At 44.7% G+C, this 17,032-nt stretch overlaps 1 protein-coding gene across 1 annotated transcript; it reads left to right on the forward strand.

Moving 5' to 3' along the window:
- The first annotated feature begins 11,155 nt into the window (after positions 1-11,155).
- NDUFB6 (NADH:ubiquinone oxidoreductase subunit B6) lies at positions 11,156-16,674 on the forward strand. Its single transcript, XM_074994044.1, has 4 exons — positions 11,156-11,433; positions 13,809-13,901; positions 16,062-16,106; positions 16,519-16,674. Exons 1-4 carry the CDS (start codon positions 11,254-11,256, stop codon positions 16,585-16,587), a joined length of 387 nt encoding a protein of 128 aa, XP_074850145.1. The 5' UTR covers positions 11,156-11,253; the 3' UTR covers positions 16,588-16,674.
- Positions 16,675-17,032: the final 358 nt, after the last annotated feature.

Below are 17,032 nucleotides of genomic sequence, written 5' to 3' on the forward strand. Positions count from 1 at the left end.
TTGTAAAAGTTCATTTAATTTCTGTAAAATGGAGCAAAGGAGCTTGATTATGTCTTCTGAGTTTTACTGTTTTTGTGCCACAGTCCCAGGGGTAAATTTTCAGTGCAGTGCACGGGGTTTTGGCTGCCCAGTCCCCATTTCCATTAATGGAAGGCAAATGGCTAAATCCCTGTGTGCATTCAGGGTTCATTTAAAATGCAGCCTTTTGAGTGTTAATGGAAAACCTCAAGCCCTGCTGCAGTCAGCTGATGAAACTAATCTCTAGAAGTAATATAAAGATTAGCCTCATTTCAAATGGCAGATGTGCTGCTCCATCAGTTCAGAGACAGACAGCTCAGCTCCTTCAGAAAGCAGATAACTTGACAGCAAAATTACATGGAAAACTGTTTATATTGTTGATGATACTCAGTGTATTGTGGTGCTCAGGCTCTTATTTCTAAACACTGGCTTATTTCATAGATACTCTTAACCTACTTTTTATAATTTTAGGGCTTTAAGAGCTTAATACTGCGAGCTGCTGAGCAGCCTAGCCTTCCATGGAATTCATCAAAGGTGAGTTCTGGGCAGGGGTTCAGAGAGTGAGTTTCTTATTTTACCTAGAACTGGTGTAATTATTCAGAGTTAATCTGAACTCCTGAACTTCTGGAAGTTCTCTTGTGGCTAACTGGTGTGTCTTTTTTTAATTCTCATTTTTGGAACAAAATCCAGGTCCAAGAGTTTTGATTTGGCCGTTTTCAGTGCTTTGATCATAACTAACACTTTGCTTTCTTTCTACTTTGCCAGAATCCCACTAGGCAGGTCAAAAGTGGTAGCTATTAAGAAAGATTCCCTGTCCTTCTCTTATTTATTAAACCTGATACTCAGTGAGTCATCATCTGTCAGGGCTTTGAACCACCTTCAACACTCTTTTATTAGCTTTCAGATAAATCCACATCTGCTATTGTCACCATCCTGCCAGAGCAGCAGCTGCACAATCTCAGGATCTGGCGGAATTTCACAGACCCTCAACACTGCATCAAAAAAAAAATGAGGACTTTGTGCTGTGACCATGCCTCTGACTATCATCACCATTGATACTATACATAACCTTAAGCAGAAATAGGGAGAAACAGAATGGCTATTCTGGCTAAAAGCATAGCCCCTTTTAAACATGGGAGTTACCTAAATAAATTATATATTATTTTCCTAAATTTGGGCTTGTCTTTGTATCTGTATGCATAAAATATTTTTTTCAAATAATATAGAAAAAAGAGGACTCAGGTTCTTCCAATGCTAGCAAGCAAGAACCCCACCTCTGCCTCCAGGGAGTATAATTGATTAACTGTCAGTCTTTTAGGGCTGTGGGAAAGGGAGCTGACAGATTTGCCAGGCCCCTCCGCAAGGCAAGGCAGGATAACTCTACCTTCCCAGAAGGGGCGGGGCCTCAGGAAAGGGCAGGGCTTCAGGCAGAGGGGTGGGCTCAGGACAGCCCCTCCTCAGTGCTGCTTAGAGAACACTGTGTGCTACAGCTGTTCCCCCTCTCTCACCCCACCCCACCCCACCCCACCCCCCACAACCCAGCAGCCTTCAGAGCTGCCTGGTGCTCCAGCTGTGATTTAAAGGCCTGTTGCTCCAGCTACCACTACTGCTGCAGTAGCGTCAGCTGGGAGTCTTGGGCCCTTTTCAATGACTGGGCAGGACAACTGCCCCCTTTGTCCTCTCTTCTCACCCAGTCAGTTGGCCTGACTGCCGGGACAGGTATCTCTAAACTCAGGGCAAATTCTATAAAAACTGGCCAATTGCCAATCTAAGGGTGGCTCACCAGCACTGCCGGACTGCAGCAAAACTGTTTCTGGTGCTGTGGTTTCAAACAACTCGCCATCTTGTGGCAGTGTACAGTAAAATCAGTCTGGGTGCATTTGAGATACTCAAATATTAGAGCTGGTCAAACAGCTTTTGTCTAAGGAAAATTAAGAGAATGCTGAACTAATTTGGTTTCATGAATCACTTAGAGATGAGTTTTACTGTGAAACGTGTTTAATATCTGAATATATTTGACCAGTAGTATGACGGAACAAGTGGCAGCCTCATTTCTGTGTTGTTATTTGTTTGTTAAAATAGGCCATTTTAAGCTTTGAAACTGTTCACTCAAGTCCCCTGCCTTCAGACTAGCAAGCCATCCAGCATTTTACTTTCCTCTCAATAGGCATTATGTCCTGGTCCTATTTCATAAGATCCCCACTGCAGATGTGGCCAATCTTCTGAGGCAAACCCTGTGGTGGCATCATCTTTATGATCTAGGCACCAAGGCAGAGGAGCAGCTAGCGACTCCTCGGTGAGTCTCACTTGAGGTTTGCAGAATGCAATAGTTTTGGGTCATTGCTATTCGCACATTTTAGTTGGGTTTCACTTCTGAACTTCCACGCCGTTGTCTCTGAGCTGAGCCCCCAATCCAGCTTCACTGGGTGAAACAGAAACTGATGACAGTGAGTAGAAAACCAAGTCCAGCAGCTCCAAGTGAAAGCTGCATTCCAGCTAAGATCCAGATGCTATCTGCCATCTCTCCATTCTGCCAACTCCCCAGAGCATCCCTGCAGTTGCTGTGGTTACATTTGCCAGAACGTTATGCTGCTTCAAAACACATCAGGTTTTTACTGAAAGTCCTTTGACGTAAATAATGCTGCTTATGGTTACCAACAATTCGTCATTGTATCTGCTATCTTAGAGTGGAATTGGTTTTGGATTTGATAAGAAAGCTGTATTATTATCATGTGCCAATTTTGGGGTGACCAGATCTGCCCATTGCCCTTGTATATCCATCTGGACATGACCCCTCTCTGAAGATCTCAAAGCATGCTGTAAACATTATAGAACGAAGCTTCACAATACCCACGTGATGATGGTAGGTCTCAAAATCATTTTGCAGATGAGGACCCTGGAGCAGAGAGATTAAATATTTCGTCTAAGAATACAGTTTGTCTGGCACAGAATCCCAAATAAAAGTCAATCATCATGACTCCGCTATTGTGCTAGACCATGCTGCTTCCGGTAAGTCACAGGATACACCTGGGTTGCTGAGTTACATCAGCTGCAGTTGCTCCCTAGAGAAAGTCTCTCTTTTAGCCCTTGTTAGCCTGCTAGGCAGTGAGAGAGAGGACAGTATAATTTAGAGCTGCTGTACACTGTTCTGAAACTCTGAAACTTAGGCAGCTCTCCCTCCCTTTCGTACCCTGGGGCTGGTACAAAGGCAGTGGAGCAAGGATGTCATGTGGTGGGGCACAGAACAGGGAGACTCCTGTGTGCTCACCACAGAACCAAGAGCTTTATTTAAGGATAGTGTGAAAACAGCAGATAGCCAGCACTACTTCCAAGGAGTATGAGAACTACTGTATTAACTCTTTCAGTGTTTCTCAGCACAAAAGCCTGAACTACCAAGAAGACCGGTGCTTTTACATAGGCCACAAAAAGGGAAAACAGTGGTATTCTCTCAAGCACTCCTCAGTATCTAAGCTTCCCACACTCCTCATGCCAAATGCTACTAATGAGACTCTGCTCCTAGTAGACTGCATAGAGCTTGTTAGCATGACCATCTTTTTTCAGTGGGCTTGCTTGGATTAGCAGTCTCATTAGGGGTTACCCATTTTACAGTTCTGAACATAGTGGCTGGTGCACGCCCTTAGGATATGGGAGACCCAGGTTCAAGTCTCTCTGGAGAGCCAGATGGCTTTTAGCTCAAACTGTAGAGGCCTATGCAGTAAGCTCCAGAGGTCCCAGGTTAGAGTCTACCTGTTGGGTGTTACATACACATAGAGGAACTGTTTCAACAGGGAAAAATGAGACAGCCCCATATGGTGGTATTCCTTTTCTGAAGGGCTCTTCTGACAAATACGAGACCCCTGGTCAAATCCAAATGTTCCTGGTGCTCTAGTGTCTTGATTTCAGCACTTTTGCTGCTGTGGCCTGGGTTCAATTCCCAGTCAGGGAAAACAGCTTCACCTTACATGGGGTGGGGGATAGCTCAGTGGTTAGAGCATTTATTGGCCTTGAAAACCCAGGGTTGTGAGGCCCATCCTCAAGGGGGCCTTTCAAGGGTCTGGGGCAAGTTTAGATTAAACAAATAGTCTGTCAGGGCCTGTGATAGGCCCTGCAGGAGACTGGACTCAATGACTGCACAAGGTTCCTTCTCTATGATATAACATCGCTAACATTTGTAACCCATTTAGCAAATAGGGCCCTTTTTTCATCCTCTTGAAGGAGGAAGTGCTGATGGACAGGAGAGAACAGAGAGAGGGTGGGGTGCATCTGGAGCTCCAGACGCAAGGGGCAGGATGCAGGCCCTCAGAGAATGAAGCACTGGAGAATCTGCCTGGGTGGAACAGAGCAGCCAATTGGTAACACGCTCGACTAAGTGTGAGGCAGAGCACTTTGCCAGGAAGGAACTGCCCAAAGAATTTACAGACTGCAGCCAGATCCAGTATCACCGCTGCCCAGAGCTGTGTGGGGCCAGGCGTACTGGGGCTTGTGACTCTGCCTGCACTGGGAATAAAGAGAGAGTCTATAGCTAGTTACGTGGGGAGGGTTTCCCCTTTGGGTGGGTTTGGAGAGAGCAATGGAAGAGGACACCAGAAACGTTTGTTGTTTGATGATTGGGTGTACCCAAGACTCAGTGCTGGATGGAACTTTGCCTAGGACGCCTGAATTCTGAATACATTGCTCAGTGTCTGACCCTTCAAACTGTGGTACTCCTGGGCCTGTGAGGTCATGAGTTGAATGCAACCCTGTTTTACTGCTCCTCCTCTCTTTCCCCTGTTCTGTTATTCTTTTCATCTCTATGTATATACATATTTCCCATTCCTATCTTCATTGTACTCTTCTGGTGTGTGCCGTATTCGCTCTGGGATGGAGGGGACTTTCCCTGCTGCATTCCTGTGTGTGCCTTTTCATGGTCAGAGCTGCCCACAAACCACAGTGTTGACATTCAAACTGTTGTCTGTGTTTCATGGATGAATGGGTCAGGTTGTTCCGGTCAGTTGCTCTTCCAGGTGCCAGAAGACTCATGTAACCAACACTGCAGCAGTTAATACAAGACTGGCAATACTGGCCGTGTCTACACTAGCCCCAGACTTCAAAATGGCCACGCAAATGGCCATTTCGAAGTTTACTAATGAAGCGCTGAAATGCGTATTCAGCGCTTCATTAGCATGCGGGTGGCAGCGGCCACTTCGAAATTGATGCGTCTTGCCGCCGCGTGGCTCATCCCTATGGGGCTCCTTTTTGAAAGGACCCCGCCTACTCTGAAGTCCCCTTATTCCCATCAGCTCATGGGAACAAGGGGACTTCGAAGTAGGCGGGGTCCTTTAGAAAAGGAGCCCCGTCGGGATGAGCCGCGTGGCGGCGAGGCGTGTCAATTTCGAAGTGCCGCGGCCGCCCGCATGCTAATGAAGCGCTGAATACGCATTTCAGCGCTTCATTAGTAAACTTCGAAATGGCCATTTGCATGGCCATTTCGAAGTTTGGGGCTAGTGTAGACGTAGCCACTGTGTCAGACCAAAGGCCCATCTAGCTCAATATCCTGTCTTCCAACAATGGCCAGTTCCAGGTGTCCCAGAGGGACTGAACAGGGCAAGTAAGCATCAGGTGACCCATCCCCTGTCACCCATTTCCAGCCCTGACAAAGAGAGGCAAAGGGCACCATCCCTCCTCATCCTGGCTAATAGCCACTGATGGACGCATCCTCCATGCACTTATCTAGTTATTTTTTTTTAACCCTGTTATAGTCTTAGCCTTCACCAACATCCTCTGGCAAAGAGTTCCCAGAAGTTGCCTGTATGTTGTGTGAAGAAATACTTCCTTTTGTATGTTTTATACTTGCTGCCAATTAATTTCATGTGGTGACCCCTATTTTTGTGTTCTGAGGAGGAGTAAATAACTCCTTATTTAAGTTTTCCACACCAGTCATGATTTTATAGAGCTCTATCATATACCCCCACCCCCGTTGTGTCTATTGCAAGCCAAAAACTCAATTTTATAAATCTCTCCTCATATGGCAGCTGTCCCATGCCCCTAATCATTTCTGTTGCCCTCTTCTGAACCTTTTCCAATTCCAATATATCTTTTTGGAGATAAGGTGACCAGATCTGCCCAAAGTATTCAAGGTATGGCTGTACCATGGATTTATATAGTGGCAAGAGGACATTTTCTTGTCTTTCTTAATGACTCCCAACATTCGTTAGCTTTTTGAACTGCCACTGCATATTGAGTGGATATTTTCATAGAACTACCCAGAATGACTCCCCTGTTTCTTTCTTGAGTGGGAACAGCTAGTTTAGAGCTCATCATTTTATATGAATGTTTGGGATTATGTTTTCTAATGTGCATCATTTTGCATTTATCAACACGGAACTTCATTTGCTATCTTACACTCAGCTTTCATTCTGAAGCTTCTTTTTGTACCCAAGAGCTAGAGACTTACATTATCTTTCAAATAAAAGAGATTTTAGAGAACCTGATGCAGCGAAAAGTAGCGATTGCAGTAATGCTGGTATTTAGCAGGAAGGGATATAGGTAGGGCAGGGATAGAAAAACTTAAGTGTTACTACAGAGCTTTATCATTAGATGCTGTGCATCCTAAGGCAAATGAAATTCATAATCACAGAAAAGAGAACACAGAGGCTTTTCAAAAGCTTGGATCACTCATCTCATTACTGATACATAAATATACTACATGAGCCAGTGCATGTTTCAAAGCAGGTGTATGGAGAACAAAGAATAAAAGAGAAGAGCACCAATGAAACAAAGAAAAATTTGCAAAGAAGAAAACAGGCACCGGAACAGCATCTGTGAATGAATTAATAACATGGTTTACTTCTGTAGTTTTAGCAGCAGCCTAATTGGTTACTTAACAAAGTTTACAGATTTGACTTTGAAACAAAATTCATTTTACTCACTGTAGCTGATAGAAAAAAAACATGAACTCTTCTGTGGACATCAAGGATCGTTTCAGAGAAATGAAAATTCATTCAAAACATTCATCTTTAAAAGAAAAAAACACATGTTTTATAACTTACATCACATGTTGAATGACTGGGCCTGAACTCACTCATGATCACAAGATAGTCAGTTTACCAGTAGCAACCAACATTTGTTCCTAAAAACTAGCATACAGAAACACCCTTTCCTCTAAAGAGAAACTCCATGAATAAGATCTATAAGCTCTCGTCATAATCACACTTTGTAGCACTGTGACCCCCGACCCCATCTGACAAAAAAAAATTATTCCAACACCTGAAAGTTTGACCAAAGCCCGAGCCTACTCACGTTCTGACGACTAAGCTGGGAGAGCCATAGCCTCAGCCCCACGGAGCCCTAGGCAGACGATCTGTAAGTGAGTCCTCCTGGCCAAGGCTGAATGAAGCCTGAAGCCATCAACTTTTGCCCTAGGCTGTAGGGCTGGAGCTTCAGCTTTGGTCTTGGCAAATCTAAGCCAGCCCTAGCAACCCCATTATAGTGAAGTTGTGACCCACTTTGGGTCCCAAGCCACAATTTGAGAGCCGCTGTGCTAATCAATTGTGTCATTAAGTAACTTCTATGGTGCATTCAAACTAAGGGTCTCAGAGTACTTAAAAATATTAATCAAAGTAAACCTTGCACTTCTCTGTGCAGAAGGGAAGTATCTTTCCCTACAAAGTGGTCATGGACGACATTTTCAGAACAGTCCCAGGCAACATCCCACAGCACATGCCCTATGCATCAGCCTCAAACAATCCACCCATCCATTCAGGAGCTTTTCCTTCACAAGGTTCTCCATTCTCTTGTCAAGCCAGTTCCCAACCACCAATCACCTTGGCAACTCTAGTCCCCAGCATCCAGGCAAAGCACTGTACTACTGTACCCCAAGCACCCACCTCACCCATGGAACCTACTCACACATCCATTCCTGGCTCCAGATCCCCATCTCATCTTCCCTTTCATCCAGCAGCTAGGTAACTCCTTAATGCACACACCACGCACCTTGACTCCTCACCCAGTAGTCAGGCAACCCTTCCCAGAATCCACCAACCCAAGCAGCCCATTTTGTGACAAGTAACATACACACCAAAAGGGAAGAAAGGAGAAAAGGAGTTTCATTTGATCAGGAACTGAGCATCAGCAGTATCTAAACAATAGATCTCACATAGGCATGTTTAAAAGCAGTGCCTCAAGTATCTGATTTTCCAAGTATCAGAGGGGTAGCCAAGTTAGTCTGAATCTTCAAAAACAACAAGAAGTCCTATGGCACCTTATAGAGTAACATATTTTGGAGCAAAACAAAAAACAGTCAAGTGGCACTTTAAAGACTAGCAAAATAATTTATTAGGTGAGCTTTTGTGGGACAGCCCCACTTCTTCAGACTACAGCCAGACCAGAACAGACTCAATATTTAAGGCACAGAGAACCAAAACCAGTAATCAAGGAGGACAAATCAGAAAAAAATGATCAAGGTGAGCAAATCAGAGAGTGGGGCGGGAGGGAGGGGTCAAGAATGAGATTAAGCCAAGTATGCAGACAAGTCACTATAGGGGCTCGTCCGCATACTTGGCTTAATCTAATTCTTGACCTTCCCCGCCCCCAACTCCTCCACTCTCTGATTTGCTCACCTTGATCGCTGTTTTTGGTTCTCTATGCCTCAAATATTGAGTCTGTTCTGGTCTGGCTATGGTCTGAAAAAGTGGGTCTGTCCCATGAAAGCTCGCCTAATAAATTATTTTGTTAGTCTTTAAAGTGCTACTTGACTGTTTTTTGTTGTGATAGTTTATAGACCAACACGGCTACCTCTCTGTTACTATATTTTGGAGCATAAGCTTTTGTGGGCAAAGACCTGCTTCATCAGATGCATGAATCATGCATCTGATGAAGCGGGTCTTTGCCCATGAAAGCTTATGCTCCAAAATGCTAGTTAGTCTATAAGGTACCACAGGACCAATGATTTTTCCAATCCACCTAAGGAAGTGTTCAAGGAATAAGCAGCTGCTGCCCTCTTATGGGAATCTGTGCACTAGACTGCATTATTTAATTGCTAGGCAGAAACTGTTCAGTCTGATAAGGTCTTTCAGGAGAGCTCTGACTTTGTCTAGCCATGCTAGTCTCCCACTTGATGGGGTCTTGCTATGGATGACATCACGCAGCTGGAGTGCTCCTTGATATTGTAACTGAGATATGGCAGCTACTGGTACAATACTTCCCAGTGCTGGCCAATCCACTGGTTTGCTACTGGCCTGTTACTTCCCATTTGAACTGAAAGTTACTTCTCACCTGACCCAAACCTAATTCTAAGACTCTCTCTCCTTAAGGACTAGCCAGCCATCCTGGGTGTACCCCTTTAGGAGTAGCCAAGACCCCCCCATCCTAATGCTTCTAAAGCCTGTTACCCTTTATTTCCACCGCAGTTAATGGAGTGTGCCTTTTATTCCAGCTCCCTGGGGATGGTGCACTATTCTTAATGGTAGCAAGTGACACAACAAGAGGCAATAGCCTCAGTTTGCAGTGGGAGCGTCTAAATTGGATGTTAGGAAAAACTGTTTCAGTGGGAGGCTGATAAAGTGCAAGACCTAACATCAACCATACCATCAGGGGCTCCTTTACCTGCACACCTACTAATATTATATATGCCATCATGTACCAGCAATGCCCCACTGCAATTTACATTGGCCAAACTGGACAGTCTCTACCTAAAAGAATAAATGGACATAAATCAGACATGAGGAACAGCAACATACCACAAACTTGTCGAAGAACATTTCAATCTTCCCGGCCGCTCAGTAACAGATTTAAAAGTAGCAGTCCTACAACAAAACTATTTCAGAAATCAAATGGAGAGAGAAATCTCTGAGCTGCAATTCATCTGCAAATAGGACTCCATCAACCAAGGATTAAACAGAGACTGGGAGTGGCTGGCCCCTTACAATAGCAGTTTCTCTGTTCTGGAAGTTCACACCTCCACATTAGACTCTGACAATGGGTCACATCCCCCCTGACTGATCTGACTTGTTTTTTCTCCTCTCTTGATGTATACTACTGATAATGGGCCATTTCCACCCTGACTGAATAGACCTTGTGAGCTCTGGCCCTCCCTTTTACTGGGACCCCACTCTTTTAACTACTCCGCTGAACGCCCTATTCCCACCCCCCACACTCATGCACCTGATGAAGCAGGTCTTTGCCCATGAAAGCTTGTGCTCCAACATATCTCTTAATCTATAAGGTGCCACAGGACTTCTTGTTCTTGGAGATACAGACTAACACGGCTACCTCTCTGATACAATGATTAATGAGGATAAACACAAATGCTGGCTCCTTTGTCAGGAAGCAACATCAATGGTGCACACTTGATGTGGGGGGGTCTTGTGTGAAACATAGCATGTAATGATGCAATTAAATCTATAATATGATGAGCAGGGTGGTGGTGGCGAATGAAGGTTACGAAGATTTAAATCAGGCATTGCTGAACTGGTGAGTGGTTGACTTTGCAACCTTAACACCCTTTTTGAGTAGGTTGCTGGGTGTGATGTTACATGGCTCACAATGCATCTTGTTCCTGCTGTTTCTGTGAACTGCTCAGGGAAGTGAACTCAGGCCTGATTGTGCACCAGATGCTCTGCAGTGTCCCAGATTTGGGGAGAAGTCAGCAAATTCCTGGGAAATATTTCAGTTCTGCCCAAACTGCATCGTCCTGAGATCAAATGTTCTGCCTGGCATTCCTGGGTCTCACCAGCTCCCCCTCCATTGTCTTCCCCTAACAGCTGTGTCTACCCCCTTCCCCTCCACCAGTTGTCTACTCCCCCCACTCCCTCCCCCTACACCAGCTGTTACTGCCCCCTTCCACAGCTTCACCTCTTCCTCATGCACCACCAGCCTTTACCTTCCCCCAGCTCCCCGCTTATCCCTGCCCCAGGCACGGCCTTACCAACCCCCCACAGCTCTACACACACTCCCCGCTCTGCTGCAGCAAGCCACTTCCAGCCTGGCCTACCTAGGCTAGGCGCACGCGCAACGGCTCCCACAGGGCTGTGGCGCTTCGCCCTCCCAGGAGCAGGGGGCGCGACCCGCACGCACTGAGATCGGGCAGTTTACAATGTAACCCCTCCGGGTACCGCTACAGGAAGTAGTGAAGCTCCACTTCCGGCGCTCACGCGCACCGTTCGTTCAGCCGTGGGGTGGTGACGCCATCAGGGGGCGCCCGGTGCGGTGCACTGTCCTGGGAAGGTCGTGTTTCCGGAGCTGGACGAGCGGCTCGGGATGGCTGGTTACACCCCCGACGAGAAGCTGCGGCTGCAGCAGCTACGTGCCCTTCGGCGCCGCTGGCTCAAGGACCAGGAGCTGAGTCCGCGCGAGCCCGTCCTGCCCCCGGCGAAACTCGGGCCAGTGGCCAGCTTCTGGGAGCGCTTCTTGCAGCCGGGTGGCTTCTGGCGGCTGCAGGTCTGGGAGGCCCGGCTACCTTTCGTCGCGGGCCCCCCCGCCCCCCAGCCCTTCCTGGTGTTCCCACTCAGGGCTCTAGTGAGGTCCCACAACCCTACCCTGCTGGGGGGCTCTCACCTTGGGGTAGCCTAGATACAGAGAGGTCCCCAAACTGTCTCCTGTCCAGGGCTCTCATCCCTGGAGAACCTAAGCCTAGCAGGATCCCCCCCCCCAAATGTGCCTTGCTGTGTGGCTCCTACCCTGGGGCAGCCGAAGTTCGGGTGGAGTCCCCCCTTGCTCTTCATTGTGAAGGTCATGATTTTTGCAGGGTGTTTTTGGTTTTGCTTTTTTAATGAGATACGTGCAGGTAGAATAGGTCCATTAGTGCTATTAGCCAGGATGGTTAATACATGATTCTAGGATGCATTAACAGGTGTGTTGTGAACAAAACACGAGAAGTCATTCTCCTGCTGTACTCTGCGCTGGTTAGGCCTCAGCTGGAGTATTGTGTCCAGTTCTGGGCACCGCAGTTCAGGAAGGATGTGGAGAAATTGGAGAGGGTCCAGAGGAGAGCAACGAGAATGATCAAAGGTCTAGAGAACATGACTCATGAAGAAAGGCTGAAAGAATTAGGCTTGTTTAGTTTGGAAAAGAGAAGATTGAGGGGGGACATGATAGCAGTTTTCAGGTATCTAAAAGGGTGTCATAAGGCAGAGGGAGGGAACTTGTTCTTCCTTGCCTCTGAGGATAGAACAAGAGGCAATGGACTGAAACTGCAGCAGGGGAGGTTCAGGTTGGACATTAGGAAAAAGTTCCTAACTGTCAGGGTGATCAAACACTGGAATGAATTGCCAAGGGAGGTGGTGGAATCTCCATCACTGGAGATATTTAGGAAGAGGTTAGATAGATGGCTTTCAGGGATGGTCTAGAAAGTGCTTGGTCCTGCCATGAGGGCAGGGGGCTGGACTCGATGGCCTCTTGAGGTCCCTTCCAGTCCTACTCTTCTATGATTCTATGGGCAGGGATGGTGTCCATAGCCTCTGTTTGTCAGAGGTGGAAAAGGTGAAAGGATGAATGCTGGGCAGTGCTCATCTTGGGGCAGTCTGGACCCTTGGGGGGAGTACCAGGCCCTCCAAAACTTTACTGTTACAGGAGATGGTCATTTTGGGGTAGCCTCCACTCTGTTCCCCAGAGGTTTCTTAACTGTACTCTAGAATTCTTTTGCCCTGATAACCCTACATCAATGCAAACCAAAATGCTTTATACCCTTAATGGGGTTTCCCCAACCCTCTAGTCCAACTCTGCTAGGGGATTCCCATCCAGTGGAGCCCATATGTGCTTTCTCCTTTCTTCAGGGTGACTTGTAACCCGTCTTTGGAGGGAGCCATGACCTACTTACTCCTTAGTTGTTTGCTACCACTTGGGAGAGACTGTATAAACATGTTTTTTCAGATAGGACTCTCAACCTCTTTACTCCCAATTTCCAGCATGCCACTCCTGAATTCTGTAAATATGTTTTGCAGATACTGTGCCCTACAAAAACTATGGTTTAGCTATTCCCTAAACCTGAATCCTGCATTCGTCCATCTTCTGCAGTGTCAGTTCCTAAGCTTACTGTATTTTTAGATTTCTTTGGCCTTTTGGGGAAATGGCCAACTTTGCTGAATTCTTTGATTACCCCATGATTCCATAATGTGTAATGAAGATGGCAATTTGTGTATTTCTTTTCTGTATTTTTAAAAGTGAGAAAATTAAAGATAACTGCCTCTCTCCTGGCTGCCGTTCCATGTATTGTTTCTGTATATTAGTCCTTGGGGAAATTTGCAATTTTTGCATTTGGATCCTCCCCCATGACTGCTATATAGCTATGAAAACTGAAATCTTTTTTCCTTTTCCACTAGGAGAAAAGCCAAGAGATCAAGTAAATATGGTGACTGGAAGTCACTGCTATCTGATGAACTTTCTGGCTTCTCTGAAAAGAAATTGCAGTGTGCAGCAGACATTTCACTCACACTGAAAAGAACTGAACACTTGGCTTCCCCTTCCTATCCCCTCCCCTTAGGCTGTGAATGATCTCAGCTGTGAGACAAAAGTTTGAAAAGGCAGGGAGACTGAGAGATCCTCTTATCTCCAGCTATGGATATTCCAGGTCTTGTCTGAAAGATATGGGTGGGTAGAATAAGGAAGTTAGTTCTATTAAAGCCTCACTGTCCCCCTTCTGTGAATAAATAACCCTAGAAGCTAAAACCTATCAAGATGGCACTATTGAATGCTGAATTCACTTTAAAATAACTATAGAAATATATATAAAAAATCTGATATTAAAGGTTGAAGTGATGCCTTATATATAAAATAAAGGAAAAATAACATGGACTCTCATTTACTTTTATTTCCAGACTTTCAAGCTGTACAGGGCTGGTATATTTGCAGTAACTCGATTGCTTATTCCTGCCTGGATTGTTCACTACTATGTCAAATATCATGTAATGGTAAGTACAGAAACTTGCATGTTGTATTTGGGTGTAGAAAGTATATGCTTGACGCTGCAAATACCATTAGAAATAATGCTTATTTCCCCATACTGGAAACACTTCCACTTTTTTCTCCTTTAAAAAAGTACAAAAACCACACCACCTGACATCTGCCATGAAGTTAACAGCTAAAGATGATTGCACCTGAGAAGTTTCACTTTATTTTTGTCGTCAGTAGTGTTTAACATGTCTCACTTGCAGGACTATTCAGTGCTTGTTTTTCCTGTTCAATAGACAAGAATCATTGTTGGCACACTTGGTCCTGAAGTATATGAAGAAACAAATTTCTCTACTTTTTGAGAAGACAATTGTTTTCTTTTTAAAAACTACGTCAGTCCATTCAGTTTCTTGATCCTCAGTTTTCATGTATAGGCACACTGAGCAAAGATATGCACTGAACATTATACCTGCCTTCACTATTATTATGCCAACAGTTAAAATGAGAACAGTCACCTTATGAATAGGTCCAGATTATAACCTGGAAATTGGCCTTTGCCCATCTTTGGTAAACTACTCAGTAAAGCTCCCCTGCCGGTACTTCTCTGACCCCGACGCAGGTCCCTGAATGTTCTCACATCCCCTGTGCATGTCAGGAATCATCCCCTTGCCTCAGCAGATATGCTAGTAGCCCTGCCATGCATCCTGTTCACTGTAACCTCACTGTCACAGCCTGCGACATTCTGGCTGCCACAAGGTTATAACTCAATCTACTCCCTGTCAACATCCAGTGACTTGATTTCTCCGAGTACCTTTGTCTGTCTTGTCACCAGTGATTCCATTGTGTCCTTCTCTTTAAGCTTCTAACATAAATTCTCCAAAGTATAATGGGAATGTCAAGTTTCATTTCCCATATAACTTTCTAAAATAGTGAGGTTTGATTTTCAGTCTTGGAAAGCTAACATTTTAGCATCAGGAAACTTGAAAATGCTTATGTAAATATTTCAGAGATATTTGAGAATGGAAAAATCCATTAAATTGCATTTAGTTTATTCTGGAAAAAAACACGTTTTCATAACCCACATTATGAGAGCTACATAGCATTATGAATGTGTGCAGAGTTACCCCCTTATGTTTGGACCAAGGTAGAGGAACCTATGGCCCGCATCTGGCCTGTGGCTTAATTTGATCCAGCTCATACAAGTCTCCGCACCATGGACCAGAAGCTCCAGCCTCAGTGCCTCCCTGCAGGGCTGGAGTGCAAGCACCAGCTCACTCTGAAGAAGCCCCAAGACTTGATGCTCCCCCTGTATAGCTGGTGTGATGCATGGACGGAGTTAACTGTGAGGGGCTTTTTTTGTTTTGGGGCTTTTGTTTCCTACCTCGAGAACAGGTAAATAATATGGGAATTTTGTTTTGTTTTTGCTGTGTGTGGCCCCGACTGACTTTTTCTGTAGGTCAGTGGCCCCTTAAGAAAAAAAAAGATTGTTGCCTTTCCTTTAAATATTTGGTTAAACAAGATTGGTTCAACTGCATAAGCCTTAATGAGCAAGAGAATGATCTGTCTGTAGCTGGCTTGTACCCTGGTCTTTCTCACTGCTGTTTCATTTACTACTCACTAATACTACAATTGCATAGCAGCCTTATTTTGAAATAAGCTATTTTGAAGTAAGAATTATTCCTGGTCTTAACAGCATCTATTTGGAAATAGGTGTTGTTCCTCCTGCGGTGAGTTTTACAGGTTGTGAAATAACAAACCCACTCTTTTGCATTTCAAAGTAGCATGTGCGTAGTGTAGATGACAGCAAAGTTACTTTGACATAACAGCTGTTATCTCGAAATAACTCTGCTGTGTGGCCATAGCCTGACAGGATAAGCTCACAGTTTTCCTAAAGAAATAGCACTATCACTGACAGTCAAGATTCACTGAACACCCTCATTCGGCCATTGCCTGTGGACCTTTATGTCAGGAAAACCTTCTCATGGAGACTCTTTTCTTGTTTGAGGTGTTTTCGTTCTCTAGACTTCTGGTTTTAAAATAAGAGTAATCCACTGGAGAGAAGCTGGTGCTGCTTAATATTAATTGTATTAATGGCTTCACCTGTTTGGCTGTACGGAAAACAGCTGTTTCTAATCAGCCATCTTTGAAAACATTTATCCTGATTAATGTTTTTATTGCAGACAAAGCCATATGGTATTATTGAAGTGAAGTCCAGAATATTCCCGGTGAGTCAATTTTAAATTAATATTTTCTTGTAAAATGTCTGCCTCATAGATAAAACAAATTGGAAGGGAGAGCATGGATGTGAAGAGGTGGGTATGTGAGGGCAGCAGTGGTATGGGGGACAAAATTAAAATAATTATTCGGTACTTCAGTACTTGGTATGAAGAAATGTTAAATACTGACTAAGAAAAACCATGTGAAATAGACCTTTAAAAATATCAGTATTTTCTTCAGAGGGGATAATTTAACCTTGAAAGCTTGTTTTACCAACAGAAGTTGGTCCACTAAAAGATATTACTTCATCCATATTGTCTGTCTTATTAAAATAATTGTACTTCATGCACATACATATTATATATTTTAAACACTGATGACCCATGACAAAATATTAACCAACCTTTCTGATTTCATTAGGGTGACAGAATTCTAGAGACAGGAGAAATAATCCCACCAATGGAAGAAGAGCCTACTAGTCATCACTGAAAATTATAAACTCTAGCTTTGTTCCTAAACAACTATTTTAAATATTGCCAGATATGTATATAAAAACAATAAAGTTGTCATTCAGGAGACTTTTGTTTTCTCTTCTTTCCTTCAAAGTATAGCAAAGACCATTTCCAGATCTTTCTCTAGTGTAGAGTAAATGGTAAATTAAGGAAGTTACTCATGTAGTGACAACCTACTCATGATTGACTGTATGCAATGGTCTCTAATAGGCTTTCAATCCAAGTTGCATGTGTCTCAGGTCAATGCTACTGCTGCTCCTCACAGGGCAGCAGCTGCAGATCAGGCTGCCATCCCTAACAGTAACAGGGGAAATGCGCCTGTCAAGGGCAGCAGCCTGACTCTTGCCACTCTTGACAGGAGCGGTGTCCTGGTCTCCAGAGTGGTGGGGAGGTGGGAATCTGGCTCCTGTCTTCCCTCGACT

The sequence above is a fragment of the Carettochelys insculpta genome, chromosome 5 (genome assembly GCF_033958435.1).
Source record: "Carettochelys insculpta isolate YL-2023 chromosome 5, ASM3395843v1, whole genome shotgun sequence".
Taxonomy (NCBI): Eukaryota; Metazoa; Chordata; order Testudines; family Carettochelyidae; genus Carettochelys; species Carettochelys insculpta.

Bases quoted from the DNA above. Each gene is read 5' to 3' on its own strand.
- NDUFB6 (XM_074994044.1), top strand. From the start codon at position 11,254: ATGGCTGGTTACACCCCCGACGAGAAGCTGCGGCTGCAGCAGCTACGT. The intron at 11,434-13,808 runs GTCTGGGAGGCC...TTTTATTTCCAG, and splicing joins GTGGCTTCTGGCGGCTGCAG to ACTTTCAAGCTGTACAGGGC. The intron at 13,902-16,061 runs GTAAGTACAGAA...TTTTTATTGCAG, and splicing joins ATGTCAAATATCATGTAATG to ACAAAGCCATATGGTATTAT.